The sequence below is a fragment of the Halichondria panicea genome, chromosome 2 (assembly GCF_963675165.1).
Source record: "Halichondria panicea chromosome 2, odHalPani1.1, whole genome shotgun sequence".
In the NCBI taxonomy this organism is placed as follows: domain Eukaryota; kingdom Metazoa; phylum Porifera; class Demospongiae; order Suberitida; family Halichondriidae; genus Halichondria; species Halichondria panicea.
Window position 1 is genome coordinate 513,717 of NC_087378.1, and position 13,106 is coordinate 526,822.

Sequence of the window (13,106 nt, forward strand, 5' to 3'; positions counted from 1 at the left end):
AACCTAGAAAAGTAGAAAGAGATCACAAACACCTTTTGGCTGCTGCACGCGCACGATGACAGATAGTGGGCGTGGTTAAATTAACCCTTGGATCTCCATCATTAATTTATAAAAACGCTCACGAGTTAGGCTTTATTGTCTCGGAAATGGCAGCTCCAAAGACACTATCAAGAGTGTTGTATCAAGGTTTGCAAGCTAGCTGGAGAGGTGAGTGTGCTTTTGGCTGGTTCACTAGAGTTTCGAAGAAATGGCCGATTTCTAATAAATGCCCACCTCACAATAGGTCTCCAGCTTGCTCCACAGAGAAGTTCTTCATATGCAGTCACTAGACCGAACATGCTCATCAATAAAGACACACGGGTCATATGTCAGGGGTTCACAGGGAAACAGGTGAGCCTGGTCCCGATAAAATTAATTATGAGAGGCTGGCCTTGGAATATTAATAATGTTTTATTCCTGCATGCTCTTTGTTGTAGGGGTCGTTCCACAGTGAGCAGGCCATTGCGTATGGTACGAATATGGTGGGTGGAGTCTCACCAGGCAAGGGAGGCAAGACACACCTCGGGCTACCCGTCTTTGAGTCAGTCCAAGATGTGCGTGCAATCCATTAATAACAGAGCTACTTTATACTATAATTGTAGTGGCACTTGAGAACTTTTTGCTTTGAATGAGCGGGATTTTACTCAATTGTTGCCCTTATACAGGCTAAGGATGCTACTGGTGCTGAGGCCTCGGTGATATATGTTCCCCCACGGTTTGCAGCGGACGCTATTATAGAGGCCATTGATGCTGGGATAGGACTGGTAGTAGTCATCACTGAGGGGATACCTCAACAAGACATGGTACGAGTCAAACACAAGCTGGTACGACAGACCAACACCAGGATGATAGGACCCAACTGTCCGGGAATTATCAGGGTGAGCATGCGTATGTGTGCTTATCGCTTATCTTTACAGAGCTGTATTTGTAGACTGTGTATAATTGAGGATAATTGAGGGACTATGGTAGCCATTGATCTGTTCACACACGCACACATACACAGCCTGGTCAATGCAAGCTAGGAATCATGCCTGGGCACATCCACCAACCAGGATCTATTGGTGAGATCACAGGTTGCATGGATTATTACTCAATGGGGTATACTAGCTAGCAGCTTTAAGTTACAGCCATTATTTAAGCTATAGTTGCCACAGTTCAAAGATTCTATACTCTCTAAATACTCCAGGTATTGTGTCCCGGTCTGGTACCCTCACATACGAGGCAGTGTGGCAGACTACCAACGTAGGACTAGGGCAGTCACTGTGTGTGGGTAAGTCCCTACTCATTAGCATTGAGATCATCCCTGATGATTACTTGTCTCCTTGCTAGGTATCGGAGGTGATCCGTTTAATGGAACTAACTTTGTTGACTGTTTGGATGTGTTTCTGAAAGACCCTGGAACTAAAGGTACGTACAGTACTTATTCTTACACTTTTAATAATTCCCTGTACTATGTAATGTACATGTTCCTTCATTTATTTGTATGCCCTCACAGGAATTGTGCTCATTGGTGAGATAGGAGGCTCAGCCGAGGAGAACGCCGCCCTCTTCCTTAAAGAAAACAACACTGGTCCATCAGCCAAACCTGTGGCTGCATTCATAGCCGGCATCACGGCCCCACCTGGCCGGAGGATGGGTCATGCTGGGGCTATCATCTCCGGGGGTAAAGGGGGAGCTGAGGAGAAGATCGAGGCTCTCAAGTCAGCAGGCGTCAGTGTCACACCCTCTCCAGCAAAGATGGGAGTGACTCTCAGAGAGGTAACTTTCCTCTCATGTCAGCTGCTGTAAAATTGCTTGTGTTTATTTTATCCCTTCCCTTGTATGTATTAATTTTCCTCCATTATTTTATCCCCCTCCCTCTCTCTCTCTCTCTGCAGGCTATGGAGAAAGCTGGTAAAGCATAACCACATCCAAACTCTTAGTTCATTTTATAGTGCTTTGTCTAGCTGAGTGTTGCAAATTAATTATTATTGTGTGATGGGATCTTAATTACACAATGACCATAATTCTAGTCTCATGAATCAGCCTACCATAATTCATGGTTCTAGGCCGATTTTTCTTTAGTAGAGCGGAATGAAAGGCTAATAGATGGGCGTGTGATTGTACTCTTCTGACCACACCCACCTATAACAAATGGCTGCTGCTGCTCCTGCTAAAAGACCACAGTTATACAAAGCTTTGGACAAGTGTATCAACAGAGGCAGGTGAGGAAGTTGCCTTCAACATACCGGGTATAATATTATATTAAACAATGAATTGATTCGTGCAGGTTCAATGGATGGTGGTCACTATTGCTACTCCCCTACACACCGTTTGGACTGCTACTGATTGGACTGAGACTGTGTATGAGTCTACAGGTCATTCTAATGCTCCTTCTGGTGCCAGACGGGAAACTTAAGAGGTGTGTTAATACTTATAAACTTATAAATGTCGTTCATTCAATCATCTCCGTGCAGGTTTATGTTGCGGATATCGTTAGCTATACTCGGCATAATTGTAACTACTGAAGGAAAGAACAAAACCCCTAAGGTGAAGAAATAATCGATATTATAATTGTTTTTATACTGCTCTTTATCTACAGGTGTTTGTCGCTAATAGACTATCTTATATTGACAATATAGTACTTCATTTGTCAGCCAGCTGTGAAACAGTAAGTCTCTGCATACTTGAACAACCTGATCCACCTGACCATAATTAACCCACCATTATAGATAACCCTTGAGGGGACTCCGCCTTACCCTGTCACATTCCTGTTCAGTCATCGGAGTCTAAACAACACAGACGATGACTCATTATCTGACCTACTGTCATCAGAACTGAATGGTACAGTGGATTGCAGTGCACTTGCAACAGAGAATTGCCTAACAGCAAAACCACAATAATATTTTATTACATGTAGATAATAATTTCTTAGCCTAAAACCATAAACCTGTATCTATCTCTGGGAGTGTGGCTTAGTGGTTAGGGTGGTGGCTTCGTAGATCATATGATAGATAAGGCGTGGGTTCGATTCCTTCTTGGGGACTTTTCTTCATTTCTTTACAAATCAATAAGTAATTTCCCTAACTTTTGAATGCATCATACTCCTGTCAAGTACATAATCAAGTTGGGGCGTCGCCCGGTTTCTGTGAAACGAAGTTTCACGGAAACCGGGCGACGACCCAACTTACCCTTTTTGGTAGATTAGGTTCTGTCTTTTTTTCTTCTCAGATATGTGCTAGAATTACTCATTTTGTAGAATCAGAAGTGACCGAAATAACTATGCTAAATATAATTTCCCCTTTCAGAAATGATAATATACAAAGGTTGGATGTTGCTTTAAGTGTTCTCTGTCTTGTACAGGTTGTGTGGACTATACTCCACTAGCAGTTCAACCCGAACCATCCCCTACAAATGGCTCTGCTGTTCTAAAGCTCAGGTAGTCTATTCTATTTTTTCACAAATTCGGTATTAGTGATCTGTTTCTAATATGATGTAGGTCATGGCCTTTCATGATTGGGTGCTCTATTCAGCCGCTAGCAATCTCTGCCTACAGACTGTGGCCTGTTGCAATTGTGAGCAATCATTGAGCATGTCATCTAATTAAAGTAATTATGTGGGTTAACTATCAAAATTCTCTACAGACCAGGGCAAGCAGCTCAGGATGGTGGGATTTGTTCTGGACCTTGTTCGTACCCTTTACATTCTTTCATATCAGGTGAGTGTGATGTTTTTGTGTTTTGATTCGATTAGAGTTCCTGTACAGATTTCTGGAGAGCTCTGAGATTAGTGAGGAAGAAAGCGTTGAAGACTTTGCTGTAAGGACACAGAGAGATCTCGCTACTGGCCTCAAGATTAGGGCCCTGGTTGCTGGGAGAGATGACATTGACAAATGGCTGAAAGGTTTGTGAGCATTAAGTGTTGGTACTTATTTTGGTAGCCCTTTGTAGCAGACACTTTTGGGAAATAAGTTTTTTGATGTTGTACAGAGAGGTGGCTTTTAATTAAGGGTATTATTTAGTATTTAAATGTGTATGGCCTTTTTTCAAGGCTGGGCACTAAGAGTGGTCCCCACTGTATGTACTTCTTTGCATTTGTCAGATATCCACCTGCCTAATATATCACCTGTAGATCCGCCCCAGCTGGTTGTGCCAGTTACCCAGCGCCCACCAAGCATGCCCAATGGACCAGTGATCCCTATCTCAGAGTACAAACAGATGAGCAGAGGGGCAGAGGGAGCGACTGCTTCTCCTCAGGCATCCCCAGAGATTGAGGCCATGGTACAGCAGGTCACTGCAGTCATGCCACATGTGCCACACAATGCCATTAGGCAAGATCTGTGTGAGTCATCATTGTGTGTGTATATATCCATTTTTTTCACCTTTACCAGAAATTTTACTCCCAGCTCTTAAAATGTTACTTGTTGTGTTCCTTTGTGCAGTGTCAACAAGGAGTGTAGATATGACCATTACTAACATTATTGAGGGGCGTGTCAAGTACACATCCATCCCCACCCTCCACGAGACCACTGACAGAGCCAGTGTTAGCAGTGGGGCCAATGTTAGCGGTGGAGTGTCGTCATCAAGCAGTCTGTTTGGGGGGAGCAGGTCGAGGTCAGTTCATCTCTCACTACAGAGACAAATGTCACTGGACGAAAGGAAGAAACTTTTATTGGAGCAATCTAGAAAGTAAGTAGCCCTGCATAAGTAATTTATTAATTTATCGCTATGTATAATTATTTCTGTTTTACAGGAGATACGTCGAGAAACAAGGACATCCATGACTATTCTCCAGGACATTATTTCATGTTTAGGCATAACCAGTGTTCTATGAATCATAAAAAATGTATTTTAATTTATGGTAAAGATCATCGCTGTAACCTTTACGATGATCACATGTCGTAAGGAATAAATAATTTTATCGACCATATCCTAATGTGAACTACGGTCACATGACAAAACACTTTCATCAGAAGAAATTAAATTGACCAGAAACTGTTTTAGTGTTCATAAGCTCAAGAAAATTATGTCCGAGGAAGTCGAAGCTGGTTTCAACACATCTCTATACGTAGCCGTGCCCTTGGTTACTGGCTTCTGGCTGATTGTGGCTGCTGTTGGACTCATTTTGCCGTTTTTCTTGAAGAATAACAAGAACAGGGGGTGAGTGCATGTCTACACTAGTGTAGCTTTACGTACACACCAGTTGAGCAGCTGTACTAGGAGTATAAGATTGTCCTACTGTTGCTAGTATTATGACCTGTACTGTACCTTGTCACTATGCGAGCTAATGTGCTATTCTATTCATCCCTACAGTGTGATTGGAGTCTCGATTGTTCTCACGGCGATATGCTGCTACACATTGTATCCTCAATAGCTACCACTTAACTCATGACACACACACACACTCCACACACAACGGATTGTTTGCCTTGATTCTTTCCCACAGCTGGCTGCTTGCTTTCCTCACTCAGCTCAACCCACTAATGGGGCCGAATGTAGAAACAAATGTGGCCGCTCACATACGAAGGGCCTGGGGTGGACTTGGTGATGAGGATAACAGTGAATACCCATGTAAGCTCATCTATAATTTATAGCAATATTTATATCACTGCTTTTTCTCTTTTCATGCAGGTTTTCCAAACTGGTAGTTATAAAAAGTGACTTTCAAGATAATGTGTATTGTGTTCAGTTCTCTGTGTGGTATATATATAGTCATTGCACTCGCTGTTTGTGCGTGTTTAATATTCGCATAATTGTAACAATTAACCAGTTCATCCATCGTGAACATTGTAAGCAAAATTTATAACAAAAACCATACTAGATACATACAGTATATAGAGGTATATGTGTATAATCATAATACATAACAATGTCATAATAAGGATAATAGTAGACAATCAGAAAAGTTCAGTTTATCATTTCTGAGGGGAACGGGATAAGGATCTGGAGCGGGAACGGCTCAGAGATCGACTGATGGAACGAGATGGAGACTTAGAGAAGGAGCGGGACCTGGACTTGTGACCTCTTCTCCTGGGACTATTGAGAGGGGGGGGGAGGGCAGTAATAAATGTAGCGGTGATAGCGAATGAAACAGACTTACCTGTAAGGGCTTCTGGATCGCCTGGGGCTCCTTGACCTTCTCCTGGGGGAATAGGAACGTCTCCTCCTTCTTGGACTGGGGGATCGTGACCTCCTGCGATCGCTGCAATAATATAAACACATACGCATGTACTATCTGCAGAAGAAAGAATAAACCATTCACATGCACATTAATATCTGTAGAAGAGAATAAACATTCACATACTAGTTGGTTGGTACATAATACGAATCCTGGTCTCTAGAGCGTATCTCACCCTCTTCCACCGTATTTCCCTCCATGCTCTTTGGTTCTCATCTGACCAGGAGCTGTATTAAAAAAGGATGGACATTTTTGGTCAATATAATGAGAAAGGGCCTCACTTTTTCTGTCACCCTCAGCGTACTGTATTTCCAGCTCTCGTCCATGAAGCCTAGTGCCATCAAGGTAGTGGTGGGCATCCTCAGCATCTCGAATATCTTCAAACTTGAACAATGGTTAAAGAACCACCTTACAAGTAACAAACTACCTCTCACAATAAATACTGAATATGGAGAGTATGTATTTGTACATTGTAAACTGTTATTGGCCTTGGTATATAATCTTTAGCTGAGTTACGGCGTCTTGTACCACCTAGGTCTTGTACACTTGTAACTATTGTATTAAGGTACCGAGCATGGAGCTTGAGCAAGAGGCTTGATAGACCAATCACTTGCTTTCTTTATCTTTCTTGGCTTTGTACGTTAGTAATTTTTTAAACATGTCTTTACTTGCTTGACTGTAGTCTTGGCTTTGTACTTTAGTATTTTTATAAACATGTCTTTACTTGCTTGACTGTAGTCTTGGCTTTAAGGTACACTACACAATTCAAGAAAATAGTAACTGTTACACTTGTTGCAACTAAGGCGTTATTGCTATTTCTGATTTTTCATATTAATATTGCCTAATATTAATAATTATTGCCTTACAAAGCGCACAGAATTATTATATACTTTAATAGTATGTGAGGATATTGCACATACGCAAAGCCTCTTGGTTCACGAGTGTAGTAGTCCAAGGGAAGGTAGACGTCCTGGACAGAACCATAACGAGTAAACAGGTCTTTCAAATCATCAGCCCTGAGTGAGTGGGGGTACATTCAAAATAGCACATAGCAATACTATGGTGGGCACTTACGTTGTGGAAAGATTGAGGCCCCTCACGAACAAGGAGGAGTTGGGGGGTCTCTTGTGGCGAGAGGACATTTCTTCTGTTAGTGCAGACTTACTTTTAGGTTTTGAAGAGAAGCTTTTCACGCCCTACTTTCAAAGAGTTGAGCCACGTGTTGTAGAAATGAACTTTGACCTCTATTCAGATCCAGCTGATTAGTGAGGCACCGCCCATCTCTAAATGTGCTAGCGTCAGCAAATCTATACTAAACTGAAGACCCTATAAAGTATGGCTGCTCAGAACCCTAATCCTGCTCCCATGAATGGACCTCCAATGCTCCACATCCCACCAAGACAATTTGTGATGAATCTAGAGCAATCAGACACACACTCAGACTCTTTTGTAGATCCCAGCTTCTTTAAGGTGGTTATTATGCAATGCACGGCTTCTGTCCATCATGGTACTGCATCAGTCGTATTGGAGCGTAGGGGAATGCCTTGGTTTCTCCTACCCGACTGTTTTGTAGCGTCTGCCATAGCTGCTTCCTCTGACTGCCCAATCCAGCAACTCATTCTCAAGCAACATTCTCTATCGGACCTACCTCTCAGCTTTTCATTGTCGGCTACAATGCTACCGACTTCTCTCAGTACTCTGGATCTATCGCACAACTGTTTTGTATCTGTACCGACTGTTGTCTGTGACCTAGTGAACCTTCAAGAACTGTATCTGAGCAATAATGGAATATTGTCTGTCCCAAATGCCTTCTCTTCACTAAAGCGTCTCAAGGCTCTCTACTTACAGAATAACTACCTGAAGGAATTATCCATCGGCGTGTGTGGATTACAATCTCTTGTGTACCTCAACGTCGAACATAATGAGTTAACAACATTACCAAGTGAAGTATCACAACTCACCAATCTCCAACTACTGCATGCCAGCTCCAACAAGATGGAGTACCTACCAGATTCAATAAACGATTTATCCAATCTACAAGAACTTTATCTGAGCCAAAACCAACTCAAGATGTTACCGGATAAGTTGGATGGTCTCTCCTCTCTAAGTCAACTTCAGCTAGCCAATAATAAACTCGATTGTCTCCCATTATCATTTGTGGATCTGAAGAGCCTCAAGTCGTTTACTGTGTCTGGGAACAACCTCAAGTTTCCCCCTCTGTCTGCCTGCAGGGCTGGTGTGGAGCACCTCAAGGCATTCATGAGAAGCAACTATCACTATTTTGAGCCTGAACATTCTGATTCAGGAGAGGACACTCCTTTTGAGGACATTGATGATTAGCTATCTTTATATACATGTATACTCTCGTTCTCATTTTATAATTTATGCTGTATGTATTATCATAATATATCCTATTCATGTATGTTGCCAAGTTTATCATTATTCAATTTTCAGTACTAATGGGCATTTCTGGACTACTAGCAGTTTGTCTCTTGCTAAACTTGATAAACACTTGGTCTAGTCTTTTGATAAAAGTGTCCATTTCTGTTCTGGTCATTCCGATGGCAGCAGCTGCAGTGAAATAGGCACAGGGGTAGTCATTACAGTGAGACCCCCAGTTGGTGAACGTGTGAGGGCCAATCGTTTTCTCTGCTCCCGAGCCAACAACTCTAGAAAAGTAAAAAAATAGCAATCATAATTATGTACAGAAAATAAATCAATGGTAAACACATGCACAATAATACAGTGCATACACTAACAGCACATAAAGTATAGGTTGTAGTATACTAAAAGGAGAAGTGCAGCTACATGTGTAATTGGGAAAACATACATGAATGTACATGTACCTTGTTCCAGAGACATTCTTTACAAAGAGCATTGATCCAAACTCAGTTACATTCAGTTTACCAGTGGGAAGGTTAGACAAGCTGACAGCTATACAAGTTGAAAAGAAGCATTTTAAGCGATCCCATTCTCACAAAGGACTAGTGGGTTGGCTTACCAATTGATATCGGATTCTGAGGAATGCTGAGTACTTTCTCCCCGTGCTTGGTGGCAACTTGCTCCAGCTGGTCTTTCAAGATCTTAAAATTGTCCTAGAAAACAACAGTTTGTCAGACCCATGCACACAGTATACCAGACAACTGTTAACAGCTAGTGCCAGACCTTTCTCTGTGTACACAAACGCTGGTACTCTTTCTTGCCCATTGACAGTAGAGTAATGAAAATATCTAGTGAGGGAGTGCCTGAAGCTCTTCCTGTGAAAACAATTCAATAGTTTGAGTTACAAATAATTTTTCTCACTGACCTGGATACATTTGTGAGACGCTGTTGATAAATTCTTCACTGGAGCTTGCCACTACAGCACCGCCAACCGGTACCATGAAATTCTTGTCCGTACTCTGTACGAATGCGTCCACCCTACCCAGCCTGTGAGCCTGTAACACACACACACACAGGTTTAAACAATAAGGAGTCATTTGAATGATTGTAGCGCCATGCACTCTGACCTCTTGAATAACGTGCATACACTTGCTAGACTGCACACCGTACGCATTGTTCACGAGGTGAGGGATGTCGTAACGCTGACACAGAACACTCACTTCTTCAAGCCTGCAATAGATATATAGGAGGTCAAGAGTAAATAGGAGATATAATTATGGTTTGAAGGTACGTACAACCAAATTATGGATAAAAAATTGAAGTTGTGAGCACTCAAAATTAGCTATCAAAAACGGGTCCATTTCTGAAAAGCCCATAATAAAGGAAACTTGCTACGTGGAGAACCAAGTGACTGTTTGACCATGCACTATGTGTATGCTTGCACCACAAAGGGTCCAAACTGAGCCTTGTCAAACACTACATAGGCATACCACACTCACTGTACGTACTTGTCTATAGCTCTGGGTGCGAAGCAGCTGGTAGTGGTAAGGACACAGACAATGTTCTCAGGCCTCAGCTCTTCAATAGAAGACTCAATACCAGCCACATTGGTCTGCAGTTGGTCACCATTCAACAAATTCTCAATCACTACTGGCTCCAGCCCTGCAATACAGTGTCTAATACAACACGACATGGATTTTGCTTTGCTTTTATTCAGGTCTTCTCACCAACGGGTACTCACGTCACCCATTGGCAATCACCAGACCATTCAAAAATTTTTATTGATGTTAACAAAGTCAAGTCACTGTGTTGGAAGTGAGGTAGAAGCATCTGTTTTATAGCCTGACATGGTACAATTACATAGTGGTTCTATGAACTATGTACATGTAGGCAATGAATAACATTATCTCCCTTTCCTGCCACTCTCTACCATTTCTGGAGGACCCCCTCAGCCTGCACTTCACTACCGACAAGCCTTCTAAGATCTAAGTTAAGTACTCTTAAGATATAGGAGTAACTGTAGCTAAGGGTAGAGTGGATATGGAAAAGTTCATTTATCGACGCAGTATACAACCACTGCTGTAACAGCGTACAGTTTTAGAGTTACTGATTCACCTGCAGAGATGATAGACTTGAAGCAGCTCTTCTGGTCTATCCTCGGCCATACCACATATTTTGCCTGAGGTCTCCTCTGCTTGAGCGTGAGTAGAACCATCAGCAAAGCCATCCCCGTGGCTACTGGAATCAGCACACACTTCCTGGCCGAGTGGACTCCTGGGGAAAAGTATAGCAGTTATTGATCAGTCATGTGCAAATAATGACCGGTTTTCCAACTGATACATTGATCACATAGATTGTTATGAAAGAGGAGCTTATAAATGGAAAAACTGACTGCTTTTAAATTGAAAAGCTCTGTGATAACGGATTTCAATCTCTTTAACTGCCTATCTAGGAGAGAAGAGACTTACCTCTGGCTCTGATAATATCCAAGAGGAGACAGTTGGTGAGCTGCATGATGAGAGAGGACCCTGCAGCCTTGGGTTGGACAGCTGCTACGTCTCCAGAGCGACCAATACCATGCCCCAACCTGATACAGAAATAATTATAAGCATCCCACATTATGCCACAGACTCTAAATGGAGTTACCTGAAATGCCTCTGAGCCACTAGGTTGGAGTAGATCCGTGCTTCCCTTTCCCCAACTCCGACATTATCTGCAGAGGGAGTTACGCACAGTTCCCTCTCATGCTCAGTACCTGGGCCTCAACTGACGTACCTGGGAAATTATTGCTGTCCATTAGGGAAAGCTCTTGCAGGAGCAACTGTATTCTCGCATCATCCCAGCCTTCCTCAGGAAGCTTTTTCTGATGTTGTATAAATTATTAAAATTAAAATTCACTGTATGTCAAAGGCCAGGATTGAATGAGCAAAGACTTTACCTGTTCCAGTAATATCTGAATGTGTTTCTCATGAGTTCTCCTTGCTTCTCTCCCCTGCTTGACATAAGGTACCAGAGCAGTAGCAGCTTCAAGGGACTGAGTATTCATTTCTTATCTTTCCTTCTTATTTCGGAGGTCTAAAACAGTTAGTTCTTCCGACGACCTTTCCCTTTAAAAGGTTCAGAGTTCATAGATAAAGAAGGTTTATCACGTGGAGTTGTTGTCAACAAACATAACAATTTATAATTAGCTATAACTTTAACTATGAAGAGCTTTAGTCTTCTATAAAACTGACTTCTTGTGTCAAGAAAGAGACCCTTGGGTTTCACGAGGATCTGGAGGCTGCAACCATGAGCTGCTCTAAAGCAAACATTCCTATAAGTCCTGACATGCCTGAGGTACCTGAAATCAGAGTGTGTGTGGAGAGTGTATTTGAGGAAGGACTGGTGGTGTGTTACACTGACCCAGCTGGACTGGAGTACAGAGGGGCACTACTCGCCTTTACACCAACTGACCAAAGGTGAACGCACAATGTCTTTGGGTTAAGAGGTTCATTGTTGTGGTGGTACAAACCAAGTTTACTCTGTGTATTGTACATTTAACACAATCATGGTAAAGTGTAAAGTACTAATTTTAGGTTTCTTTCTTCAGATTGCTTAGTGTTGTGAAGCCTACTTCTCGTGAGCTGGCCAACCCACTCTCCTATGTCCATGACCATCCATACTGTAACCTCAATAGATATGGTAACTTCTTGACTATGTTGTTTACGTGTCCAAAGGTTGATGAATGTTTAGGTTTTGACTTTTTATCATGGTATTATGACTGTTGTATTTATTTTTGCAGCAAAACATGTATCTTCAAAGATCCCATCTGATATTTTACTGAACTGGAGCACCCTCCCATCATTACTCGCTAACTCTAAAACAAATAACTTGGAGGAGATTGCAACACGGCGAAAACTAGCCGAGGTGCCTCTACGCAGTAAAAATGACGATGTGCAATTGTCCATGCCACAAATTAGAAGTTCCACTGTTTTCACTGACCCAGTTAAAGAACCGAGACACAGACATCGAGTGTATTGTCCATCTGTTATGGGACGAACTGCCAAGAAGATTGCCAACTCAAGGATTTTTGGAGTTGATAGTTTTAGTGACAGTGAAAGTTCACATTATGTAAAGAGTCACAAAAAGAATCATAAAAAGCGCAAGTCCATCGTTCCTAAAGTAAAGAGAAGACAACAATCCTCTTCCCCTTGTGTCGTTGACTCACCCAGGCCAAGACCAAAAATTAGCCTGAAGAAATTTTCTATACCCCTGTTTCGTATTAGACTGTCCCCAATTGGTTCTCCGTGTCCTCCTAGCCCCCCAAAGTCTAGCTGTTGCAGCTCACCTGATGTTATTGTTGTAGATTGAAACTTTCTATTGTATATACATCAGTTTATCTGTATTTCTCTCCCGTGCATGCATGTTTTTATAATTATTGTATTGCATCCACCATGTCAGGTCAATTAACCAGCAAGAATTAGCCACTGTAGTTTCATTCTTAGAGTTAATGTAATATACCACCTATATAGCCTTAGAGTGAGCAGCTT

The 13,106-nt window shown here is 42.1% G+C and overlaps 7 protein-coding genes across 8 annotated transcripts; 5 read left to right on the top strand and 2 right to left on the bottom strand.

The window, feature by feature from the left end:
• Positions 1-49: 49 nt before the first annotated feature.
• LOC135331646 (succinate--CoA ligase [ADP/GDP-forming] subunit alpha, mitochondrial-like) lies at positions 50-2,045 on the top strand. Its single transcript, XM_064526870.1, has 9 exons — positions 50-207; positions 284-390; positions 477-593; positions 705-917; positions 1,043-1,100; positions 1,226-1,309; positions 1,369-1,446; positions 1,535-1,797; positions 1,917-2,045. The coding sequence occupies exons 1-9, from the start codon at positions 147-149 to the stop codon at positions 1,941-1,943; spliced, it is 1,008 nt and encodes a 335-aa protein (XP_064382940.1). The 5' UTR covers positions 50-146; the 3' UTR covers positions 1,944-2,045.
• A 36-nt stretch (positions 2,046-2,081) lies between these two features.
• LOC135331642 (lipid droplet-regulating VLDL assembly factor AUP1-like) lies at positions 2,082-4,903 on the top strand. Of its 2 annotated transcripts, XM_064526866.1 has the most exons (12): positions 2,082-2,243; positions 2,309-2,440; positions 2,496-2,568; positions 2,621-2,689; positions 2,751-2,862; positions 3,382-3,457; positions 3,518-3,593; positions 3,663-3,736; positions 3,785-3,921; positions 4,150-4,359; positions 4,460-4,706; positions 4,771-4,903. In XM_064526866.1, the coding sequence occupies exons 1-12, from the start codon at positions 2,173-2,175 to the stop codon at positions 4,799-4,801; spliced, it is 1,308 nt and encodes a 435-aa protein (XP_064382936.1). In that variant the 5' UTR covers positions 2,082-2,172; the 3' UTR covers positions 4,802-4,903. The 2 variants fall into 2 exon arrangements, with proteins under 2 accessions (XP_064382936.1, XP_064382937.1); XM_064526867.1 differs by lacking the exon at positions 4,771-4,903 and having other exon boundaries at positions 4,460-4,710.
• A 54-nt stretch (positions 4,904-4,957) lies between these two features.
• Positions 4,958-5,802, top strand: LOC135331648 (V-type proton ATPase subunit e 2-like). Its single transcript, XM_064526873.1, has 4 exons — positions 4,958-5,177; positions 5,331-5,378; positions 5,464-5,588; positions 5,649-5,802. The coding sequence occupies exons 1-4, from the start codon at positions 5,044-5,046 to the stop codon at positions 5,663-5,665; spliced, it is 324 nt and encodes a 107-aa protein (XP_064382943.1). The 5' UTR covers positions 4,958-5,043; the 3' UTR covers positions 5,666-5,802.
• LOC135331647 (serine/arginine-rich splicing factor 10-like) lies at positions 5,771-7,439 on the bottom strand. Its single transcript, XM_064526872.1, has 6 exons — positions 7,270-7,439; positions 7,107-7,211; positions 6,477-6,580; positions 6,371-6,422; positions 6,118-6,219; positions 5,771-6,053 (listed from the first exon to the last, which is right to left on the bottom strand). The coding sequence occupies exons 1-6, from the start codon at positions 7,335-7,337 to the stop codon at positions 5,933-5,935; spliced, it is 552 nt and encodes a 183-aa protein (XP_064382942.1). The 5' UTR covers positions 7,338-7,439; the 3' UTR covers positions 5,771-5,932.
• A 45-nt stretch (positions 7,440-7,484) lies between these two features.
• Positions 7,485-8,651, top strand: LOC135332025 (leucine-rich repeat protein SHOC-2-like). Its single transcript, XM_064527331.1, has one exon. The coding sequence runs from the start codon at positions 7,531-7,533 to the stop codon at positions 8,533-8,535; it is 1,005 nt and encodes a 334-aa protein (XP_064383401.1). The 5' UTR covers positions 7,485-7,530; the 3' UTR covers positions 8,536-8,651.
• LOC135332024 (O-phosphoseryl-tRNA(Sec) selenium transferase-like) lies at positions 8,621-11,667 on the bottom strand. The gene is made up of 12 exons (XM_064527330.1): positions 11,516-11,667; positions 11,353-11,440; positions 11,224-11,290; positions 11,046-11,164; positions 10,693-10,851; positions 10,086-10,239; positions 9,705-9,807; positions 9,503-9,632; positions 9,361-9,452; positions 9,197-9,290; positions 9,042-9,129; positions 8,621-8,864 (listed from the first exon to the last, which is right to left on the bottom strand). Exons 1-12 carry the CDS (start codon positions 11,621-11,623, stop codon positions 8,639-8,641), a joined length of 1,428 nt encoding a protein of 475 aa, XP_064383400.1. The 5' UTR covers positions 11,624-11,667; the 3' UTR covers positions 8,621-8,638.
• A 67-nt stretch (positions 11,668-11,734) lies between these two features.
• LOC135332006 (uncharacterized) lies at positions 11,735-13,017 on the top strand. Its single transcript, XM_064527312.1, has 3 exons — positions 11,735-12,035; positions 12,167-12,258; positions 12,359-13,017. The coding sequence occupies exons 1-3, from the start codon at positions 11,866-11,868 to the stop codon at positions 12,925-12,927; spliced, it is 831 nt and encodes a 276-aa protein (XP_064383382.1). The 5' UTR covers positions 11,735-11,865; the 3' UTR covers positions 12,928-13,017.
• Positions 13,018-13,106: the final 89 nt, after the last annotated feature.

Bases quoted from the DNA above. Each gene is read 5' to 3' on its own strand.
- LOC135331646 (XM_064526870.1), top strand. From the start codon at position 147: ATGGCAGCTCCAAAGACACTATCAAGAGTGTTGTATCAAGGTTTGCAA. The intron at 594-704 runs GTGCGTGCAATC...GCCCTTATACAG, and splicing joins TCTTTGAGTCAGTCCAAGAT to GCTAAGGATGCTACTGGTGC. The intron at 1,310-1,368 runs GTAAGTCCCTAC...TCTCCTTGCTAG, and splicing joins AGGGCAGTCACTGTGTGTGG to GTATCGGAGGTGATCCGTTT.
- LOC135331642 (XM_064526866.1), top strand. From the start codon at position 2,173: ATGGCTGCTGCTGCTCCTGCTAAAAGACCACAGTTATACAAAGCTTTG. The intron at 2,690-2,750 runs GTAAGTCTCTGC...CCACCATTATAG, and splicing joins TGTCAGCCAGCTGTGAAACA to ATAACCCTTGAGGGGACTCC. The intron at 3,922-4,149 runs GTTTGTGAGCAT...TATCACCTGTAG, and splicing joins CATTGACAAATGGCTGAAAG to ATCCGCCCCAGCTGGTTGTG.
- LOC135331648 (XM_064526873.1), top strand. From the start codon at position 5,044: ATGTCCGAGGAAGTCGAAGCTGGTTTCAACACATCTCTATACGTAGCC. The intron at 5,178-5,330 runs GTGAGTGCATGT...TCATCCCTACAG, and splicing joins AAGAATAACAAGAACAGGGG to TGTGATTGGAGTCTCGATTG. The intron at 5,379-5,463 runs GTATCCTCAATA...TCTTTCCCACAG, and splicing joins GCGATATGCTGCTACACATT to CTGGCTGCTTGCTTTCCTCA.
- LOC135331647 (XM_064526872.1), bottom strand. From the start codon at position 7,337: ATGTCCTCTCGCCACAAGAGACCCCCCAACTCCTCCTTGTTCGTGAGG. The intron at 6,581-7,106 runs ATATCCTCACAT...ACCATTGTTCAA, and splicing joins AGAGGCTTTGCGTATGTGCA to GTTTGAAGATATTCGAGATG. The intron at 6,423-6,476 runs GTGAGGCCCTTT...TTTTTAATACAG, and splicing joins CGCTGAGGGTGACAGAAAAA to CTCCTGGTCAGATGAGAACC.
- LOC135332025 (XM_064527331.1), top strand. From the start codon at position 7,531: ATGGCTGCTCAGAACCCTAATCCTGCTCCCATGAATGGACCTCCAATG.
- LOC135332024 (XM_064527330.1), bottom strand. From the start codon at position 11,623: ATGAATACTCAGTCCCTTGAAGCTGCTACTGCTCTGGTACCTTATGTC. The intron at 11,441-11,515 runs GTAAAGTCTTTG...ATACAACATCAG, and splicing joins TTCAGATATTACTGGAACAG to AAAAAGCTTCCTGAGGAAGG. The intron at 10,240-10,692 runs GTGAATCAGTAA...ACTGTATTGCAG, and splicing joins CAAGTCTATCATCTCTGCAG to GGCTGGAGCCAGTAGTGATT.
- LOC135332006 (XM_064527312.1), top strand. From the start codon at position 11,866: ATGAGCTGCTCTAAAGCAAACATTCCTATAAGTCCTGACATGCCTGAG. The intron at 12,036-12,166 runs GTGAACGCACAA...TTCTTTCTTCAG, and splicing joins TTTACACCAACTGACCAAAG to ATTGCTTAGTGTTGTGAAGC. The intron at 12,259-12,358 runs GTAACTTCTTGA...TTATTTTTGCAG, and splicing joins CTGTAACCTCAATAGATATG to CAAAACATGTATCTTCAAAG.